The sequence below is a fragment of the Stegostoma tigrinum genome, chromosome 7 (assembly GCF_030684315.1).
Source record: "Stegostoma tigrinum isolate sSteTig4 chromosome 7, sSteTig4.hap1, whole genome shotgun sequence".
Lineage (NCBI taxonomy): Eukaryota > Metazoa > Chordata > Chondrichthyes > Orectolobiformes > Stegostomatidae > Stegostoma > Stegostoma tigrinum.
The window spans coordinates 39,149,400-39,158,130 of NC_081360.1; the positions used below are offsets into that span (position 1 = coordinate 39,149,400).

The 8,731-nt window shown below is 39.7% G+C and overlaps 1 protein-coding gene across 1 annotated transcript in view; it reads right to left on the reverse strand.

Moving 5' to 3' along the window:
• fam171b (family with sequence similarity 171 member B) overlaps positions 1-8,121 on the reverse strand; it is a 53,102-nt gene extending 44,981 nt beyond the window's left edge. Inside the window, exon 1 of the mRNA XM_059647648.1 lies at positions 7,943-8,121. Within this exon, the coding sequence (XP_059503631.1) occupies positions 7,943-8,121 (179 nt within the window). The remainder of the gene's footprint in view (positions 1-7,942) is intronic.
• Between the last annotated feature and the right edge of the window lie 610 nt (positions 8,122-8,731).

Genomic DNA, 8,731 nt, shown 5'->3' on the forward strand with positions numbered 1-8,731 from the left:
CTAAGCATTTTAAAAGAAGCTAAAATTGGCTCCCTGAACACACTTGGGGAAATGACAGTAAGCGTACTCTAGGCTACAGTAGGGAATGGTTGGGGGGAGCAGGGAGAGACAAAGAAAGTTGCATATGGTAACAACGTAAAAAGTATATAAGATACACTTGCAATAACAGAAATGGGAGCAAGAGGATGGAAGTCTGGACAATGAAGGCTATCAAGCTGAGTAATGGCAAAGGGTGTAGGGTAGGTGACAACATATAATTACGAGAGCAAGCAGGGAAGTGAAATGCAGGATGTTTTCTTAGTGGTAGGGAAGGTAAAAATATCCAGGAATTGATTGAACCTTCCAACTTGCTAAATAATGGTCAGTAATGGATCTCTTCTATTTTTTTTAAAGAGGGGATGGGGAGGACGCCTTGTAAAAATTGATAGCTTTGTTGCAGACTCTGGTGTGGAGACAAGGAGGGACTTGCTCATCAGCCCAGAGCTAGGTTCAGTTCTTCAGAAAGTCCCCTGCTTCGTTCATCACCTATCACACTCCTCCCCCAAACCCATCGCCACTGTCACACTCCTCCCCCAAACACAACACCCAGGCGAGTTTGTAATAGTTTTGTCCATTCTAAAGCCACCTCCTTTCTTGCTGCTCTCGTGCAGTTGCAGTGACAGCAGTGGTCACCGCTCCTGGTGGGACTGTCCGACTTAAAGTCTTGGAGATGAAATCTTTGCCCTTTAAGGAAGAGAGGGCTATAAACCAGCATCCATTTTTCCCCCAAGTACATAGACCTGGTACATGTTACATGTGTGCATCATCCTTCTTTTATGAAGTCAGATGCAGAGTATTCATTAAACACTATGTCTCATATTCGTCATCCTCAGATAGATTAAAATTGTTTAAAGAGCAGTAAAATAAACATTTTGGTATTACTCTTGATTTTAAGTAATTGAAGTACATGATGATTAGGACACAAGTTAATGGTGACAGGAGGGAGCATGAGATAATTGATTGGAAATTTTAAAATGTGCAACTTGCACTGTTGCTACCTATCCCTGATTTATGACTACATTTCAGTTCCCTAACTTCAATGCTTCTGCTCTCTGACTTGCTATTTATTAAACATTTAAACATGACATGCTGCATAGTCTGCTTTGCCTAGTTAATTGAATGTTTGAGATGTCTAGAACTTCCAACATACCCCCAGGCACGTTTTAAGCCAGACAGAATATTGCACTGGAATTACTCTTGGCAATGTGAAATAGCAGAGGTGATAGACTGCCTCTCTGCAGTAGTTCTCTCTTCATTGCAGACAGCTCTGGCCTTGATTACAGTGAAATTTTACCACTTATAAATATGTAAACTACACATTCAGGCGTATTTTATTTGTATAAAAACCTCTGCAGCTCGGATTCCTTTGGTCAATGCATTGATTTCCTTCTTTCATAGATTCACGTTTTTTGTTGTTAAGAGATAGTCAATAAGGAAATGCATTTCATGTGGTAGAAATGAAATTCAAACATGCATTTTCGATGAAGTGCCACGTGCCTGCTTTAAAAAGTTGAAACCCATAGGATAAAAGAGAAAGTGGTAATGTGGATAGAAATTTGGCTCTATGACAGAAACTGAATTGAGGTGAACAGCTGCTTATAAGACTGGGAGAAGGTAAAAACTGTGGGGTTTCCTCAGGAACTGGGAAAATTGCAATTTTCAAAATCCATATTAATGGTCTAATTGTAGGTATCCATGGCACAATTTTAAAATTTTCAGCTGACAAAGCTTGGAAGTATTGTGAACTATGAGAAAAGTGGCAATTGACTTCAAGAGGCTGCGGGCTGATTGAGTTTTATCTGCCACACGTCCACTCATTCAAAGTAGAAAAATACAAAGCGGAAAGTTTTGGTAGAATGAACAGGGAAAGACAAAATGAAATGAAGGGTACAATTCTAAAAGCAGGACAAGAACAGAAAGACTTGGGAGTATAATCACTTAACCAAGTAATAACCAACTTAATAAATTAACTCACAACTCCTTAAGAGAAAACTGTAGCAAAAAACAAACTTTAAAGCAAGGTTATCCAATCGAAATAACTTTACCAGGATTAAGAATTCACTCTAGCCCCTGCCACATTGGTTGCAGAAGGTCTCAAGCATATCAGTGGGCTCTGTGCTCCCTCTGCAGGGATACCCAGGCACAGATACAATCACAAAAGAGGGGCAAGCATCAGGTCAGTCCCTTTTAATACTCTTCCAGGGGGGTCAAATGAACCAATTTACTTCAAGAAGTAGCACTCAATAGTTAAATTTCTATAAAATTATCACTCTCAGTACTGGCAATGCAAACACAACCCCTGCGCTGCCCACTGTTTGTAGGAGGATGTAGGACTATATAAGCACAAATCACTGAAGGTGGCAAGGAAGTGGAGAATGTTTTAGGAGTATCAACACACCCATTTTGTTTATAATTTGGTCTCTACATTAACTTTAGTCACTTTTGGGTCATCCATTACTTTGCTTACTGAAGTGTGTTGCTCATATTGATGTACAGCAGACGGGCTGCTGTCTGATAGTTCTAAACCTGAAGTTTCTTCATAACACACATCCTGGGCTAGGGTGTTTATTTATTTTGAGGCTGATGGGGCTACATGGCCAAGGCTTTACTCAAAGGACCTTTGGGAGCAGATCAATCAGAAAATCAAGGAAATCCACAAATTGGTATTCATCCACATGTAATATTTCGACATGACAATGAGTCTCTGGCGTCAGTGGTCAGATTCCTGACCTGAAGCTCAGCCTGACTGGCACTTAAGGTGAAAGCACTTGCCTCCTCAAGCCCACAAAGTCCTCATCATGAGGAAGGTGCCAAGTTCCTCAGAACTTGGGAAACCTGTCAACAGCAGAAATTCAAAAGTAGAACGTCACCAATGTCCATACACATTCACAAGTTCAATCCCATCGCTTTAAAGTGCGTAGGCCGCTCACCTGCCCAGTCTCTGGTTTCACTAAATTCAATTAACACTATTTTGGAGGAGGCTTTCCCACTACCTTAACTTCCCGCATGTAACGTCTCAATTGCCGCTTTTCTTCCAATTCACAGCCTCTTCCAGAAGGTATTTTTTAAAATTTATTTTGTTTTAAAATGTCTTCATTTTAAAATACTTCATTTAACAATGTATTTTGCAGGATATAGTTTTATTCTAATAAGAAAGGTCCTACAAGCTTTTACATTGGTTGAAAAGGGAAAATCTCTGATTCCACTAAGCTTATAGTTGCATTTTTCAGAAAGGCATCCTCAATTTTCAATGAAAACTTGTTACATATACACGAGAAGTACAGACCAATACCATGTTAGCCATGTATTAGCAATGGACTTGCAAATCCCATATCTATGATTACAGTGAACATGGCCACAAGGATATGATGACGACAGAAAGTAAGTGAAACTTAGTCAGGAATTTTTTGACTCATTCTGTTTTACTGTCAATTATGTTCCAGACAATAACCTCTCAATTTATGATTTCTTAGACGAGCATTGTGCAATATTTGCTTTTGAGCATTACATAAAAATGGTCAATACATTTCTTACTTTACTGGTTCAATAGTCTTCAGTAAAAGAAAATCAAAATAACAAATCAAAACAATTTATTTTGCACACGTGAGATTTGGTTATTGATACTCGTTTCAAAACCACTATAAAAAAGGCTACAATGGGAGCAAGAACTAACATTTAACAGCATTATATGATTTAAATTTCTAGGATATTTAACATTACAGATTGAATTCTAACTGAAAATGAAGAATGATGGGAAAAGTGATGAAATAGCACAACAACGGACAGCAACTTCCTGGGGGTCAGCTAATCAGAGAACACAGTCCATTTCTCCAAGGAGGAGTCAGGTGACAATTGAAGGCAGTAACTGTACTCTTCGGAACAATCTATTAATTGAAAATGACAAATAGTTTGCAGTACATTATACTGATAGTCTATAGTGGGTAAATGCAATGTTTGTACAAGACAATGTAGGAACTAAATGGGGCTTCTAAAGAGTACTAGTTTTAACAGTAACAGGTACAAGTGTTAACCAATTTGTAGTTTATCAACCGACATCAAAAACCAGCTCTCTCTCAGATGTAGTTCAAACTGCTATCAAAAATCACCTAATTGGTACACATTTAATCACAAGAATGGTTACAAGAATAAAAAGCTTCAGGTAAGTAAAACTGAAGAGCATCGTAGTTTAAAAAAATGGTGTCTTTTTTAACCATCTCAAAGGACAGTGTGTTTGTGGAGCTCTTATCCAGCTTAAGTGGATAAGTCATTGAATATTCTTAAGGCAAAGGCAAACAGATTCTTGACTAAGAATGCTGCACTAACATTATAAGGGGTGGGGAGGAATGTTTATTTGAACCCACCATCAGATCATCCAAGATCTCATCACATGGTGAATTGGTTTGAGTTGTCTAATCAATCGCTTCTGGTCCTAGTTTCTACATTTCTCTTGTCTTTAGATACAGGAAAACAATGAGTGAATTCACGTGGCCATGAAGGCTCTCGCTTTCAGAATGATGGGCATATGTGAGTTTTAAACAGTACTGGGAAAACACTCAGAAGATCAGAGTGGTAAGGGTGTGGAACGCCCAGCCTGCCAATGTAGTTAACTCAGCCACATTAGGGGCAATTAAACAGTCCTTGGATAAACATATGGATAATGATGGACTAGTGTGGGGGAGGAGTTTAGATTAGTTCACAGGTAAGCGCAACATCGAGGGCTGAAGGGCCTGTTCTGCGCTGTATTGTTCTATGTTCTATGTATGAGGATTGATTGAAGATGTTGGGACGGTTCTCCTTGGATTGAAGAAGACTAAGAGAAGATTTGATACAGGTTTTAAAAATCATAAGCAGGCAGGTAGACTGGAATGACAGAATCACTAGAGTGTGGAAGCAGGCTTTTTGGCCTATTCAGTCCACACCAACCCTCCGTACATCGTCACAACCAGACCCACCTTCCTATGTTATCCCTGTAACCCTGCATTTCCCAAGGCTAACCCACCTAGCCTGCACATCTGTGGACACGACAGGCAATTTAGCATAGCCAATCCACCTAACCTGCACATCTTTGGACTGTGGGAGGAAACCGGAGCACCCGAAGGAAACCCAGACTGGGGGAGAATGTGCAAACTTCACACAGACAGTCGCCTGAGGCCGGAACTGAACCAGGTCCCTGACGTTGTGAGGCAACAGTGCTAACCAGTGAGCCACCATGCCACCTCAATAAGGTCCAGGGAATTGAGGTGCCATCAAACACTGAGCCTGATGTGATCTGAACATGCAGCTTTCTGATCTGGTGGCATACATGCTACCATTGTGCTATAAACCCACACCTAACAGCTGAGAGGCAGGAAGAAGAATGCATAGATATAAAGTGATGTGCATAAGAAGCAAAGGTGATGTGAGAAAAAAAAAATTCACAGGTGAGCAGTTAGGGTATGGAATGCATTGCCTGGAAATGTGGTGGAGGCAGGCTCAAGTGAGGCCATGACACATGGCACTGGATAATTATTTTAACAGAAATGGTCAGCAGGGTAATGGGGAAAATGCAGGTGATTAGCAGTAGGAAATAGAACTCAACATGGGGCATTATGGGCCAAATGACCTCTTCTGCATTGTAATAATTGTGATTCTATGATCCTATTTACGATAATTTATTTCAAATTACTTTGATGAAACCATCTATAATAATAAATATATTACCCATGTAAAATAGAACACATGTTGATCTCTTCCCTTCTATACTTACTTTGCAGAATCAGAGACAACAATCTTTTTAATCACCCATGTTAAAACATGAGAATTAGGTGAGGTGCAGAATTATATCACCAGGAAGGAACATGAAACAGTATGACATAATGCTGTTTTGCATTTTGCTGTTTTGCATTTATTAAGCAATGTAAGTAGGGAAGAAACATTCCAGTTTCACATCAAAAAAAACATTTACCTGGACAAGAATAGTGTAAGATTATTCGGATACTTATTAGGATGTGAGAAAGCAAATATTCTTTGGTGAAGGGCAGCTCCTTTCTGCTGTCTGCACACCATGCATGAATCTTACACAACAGCTGGCTAGATACACAGTCATATCTATATTTAGGCTGCAGTTTCTATCAAGGCTTCTTGTTTTCACAGGTTTAATCAGACAAAATGAAATAAGGCATTCTTGATACCGTATCACATAATCCTAGAGCACTTACACTCTGAAGGAGACCATTTAGCCTGTCATGTCTGTGCCTGTGCTTTGCAACATGAACTCAACTAAGGCTAGGTCTGCTCCCCTGCATAATCCTCCTAGCTATACAAGTAGCTCTCCAGACCATTACCCAATTCCCTTCTGAAAGCCACAATTAAACTGGATCTCCAAGGCAATACATTCTAAATCTTAATCACTGTTAGTTCTTCTTTGTGATTTGTAAAGTCATAGACCTTGACTTATTTGCCAGCATTTGGCCCACATCCCTCTAAACCTTTCTTATTCATATACCCATCCAGGTGCCTCTTAAATGTTATAATTCTTTAGTACATTTGATATTAAGTTGAAAGTTGTGGCTCTCAGCACTTCACCAAATGGTTTCTCCCTATCTTCTCTGTTCAGACACCTCCTGATTTTGAATATCTCTGTCAAATCTGCTCTCCATCTTCTCCTCTATTAGGAGGCAGCCATTTACATAAGCTGAAGCTTCTAATCTCTAGAACCATTTAGTAAATATTCTCTGCATCCTCGTGAATACCTTCACATCTTTCCTAAAAGGTGCCAGAAATTGACACAATACTCCAAACCAGGCCTTACCAATGATAAAGATTTGACATTACTTATTTTCCTTTGTATTACTTCCCTTGTTTATACCTGCCCCGAAACCCACTACGTCTTATGTACATACACCAGCAACTTGCTCCTGCACCCCCTTTAGAATTATCTTTTATTTACATTTGTCTCTTCTTACTTTTCTTACCAACATGTTTCACATCAGTCAGAAACATTATCTGTAACGAATATTACTCACCATTTTCTTCCATTTGACCAGCATGTCTACACCCTCTTGAAAACCTTCAGTTCCTCCTCATTGTTCAGTGTTATCTGTGTAAATTTTGTAAATATGCTTTGAACACCCATATATAAAAATGAAAGGTCCCAAAACCAATCCAGGGGAACCTAGGTGTATACCAATGCAGTCTGAAAAAGAATTATTCACCATTATGCGGTTTCTTATAACCCCTATATTGGCAAAGCATGGTTGCACAGTGGTTAGCACTGCTAGCTTGCTGCACCAGGGACTCGGGTTTGATTCCACTCTTGGGTAACTGTCTATGTGGAGTTTGCACATTCTCTGGGTGCTTCAGGTTCCTCCCACAGTCCAAAGATGAGCAGGTCAGGGGGTTTAGCCATGCTAAATTGCCCACAGTGTCCACAGATGTGCAGGGTAGGTGGATTAGCCATGGGAGATGCAGGGAGATAGGGTAGAGGGAATGCATCTGGGTGGGATGCCCTTCAGAGGGTCAGCGTAGACTCAATAGGTCGAATAGCCTGCTTCCACACGGTAGGGATTCTTTATCTGTGCTGCTAGTTTCCTATTATTCTATAGGCTTTAATTTTGCTGACAAGCCACTTTACGTGTAGTTTATTAAACATTATGTTGGAAGTCCATATGGACTACATTACCTTTAATTGCCTCATTAAAATAATGTGGGTAATCAAATCAATTAAGAAAGGTCAGTCCATAACAAGTCCATGCTGGCTTTCCTCAATAATCCACATTTCTCAAATGGCAGTTAATTATTATTCTGGAAAGTTTTCTGACCACTGGGTTAAATTAGCTGGCTAGTAGTTGCTGGGCTAGTCCTTATTTATAAAAAGGGCGCCATGGCGTAACCATTTGCTGTTACTCAGTGCTGTAGCACCAACCCTGTATCCAAGCTGAGCTGGAACTGTATGGCCATTCCTTCTGCATATTCCTCTTTGCCGTCCTTCAATCTCTTTGGATGCATGTCATCTGGTTCTGCTGTCTCTAACCTCAAATACAATACCCAAACTAATACTTGTTCGTCAATTTTTAGCTCACCTAATGTTTTAATTGCCTCCATTTTCACGTTAACTGTGGTGATGCCTTTCTCCTTGATGAAGTCAGATACAAAGTAACTCAGCTGTGCTCTCTAATTCCATGCAGGAATCTTTTTAAATCTCTAAATGACCCCACTCCTCCTTTTATCATATGCTTACTAACTGTGTGTCTTCCTTTCAAATTTAGACACTTTATTGCTATCAAAATGGCTTTATTGGGCATATTACGAGTATGTCATTCTACTGTAGAGGTTGATAACAAAAAGGAACAGATATGGTCATGTCTAGTGTAACTATATGAACACATGAACCAAACCCAAAACTACAACCTATTTCGGCACGCAAATGATAGTCAACCATTTCTAAATTTGCTCCTTCACCTAATTCAAATTATCAGAAAAGACGACTGTGACATTTCCAGATATACCTACTATTCTAGGTGCTTGCAAAATGCTAACTTCAATTTTCATGGCAACAATTATGTATTTGAGGCGCAATCTTCAGCCCTCTTGCATTGCATCTGCAAGTTTCTTCTCCTCATAACATCCATGCATGTGGGGTAACAGCCACTGCCACATCAACTTCTCAGCTGCTGTTAGTCTGTTTTACATTGAGCTACGGATAAAACACAGT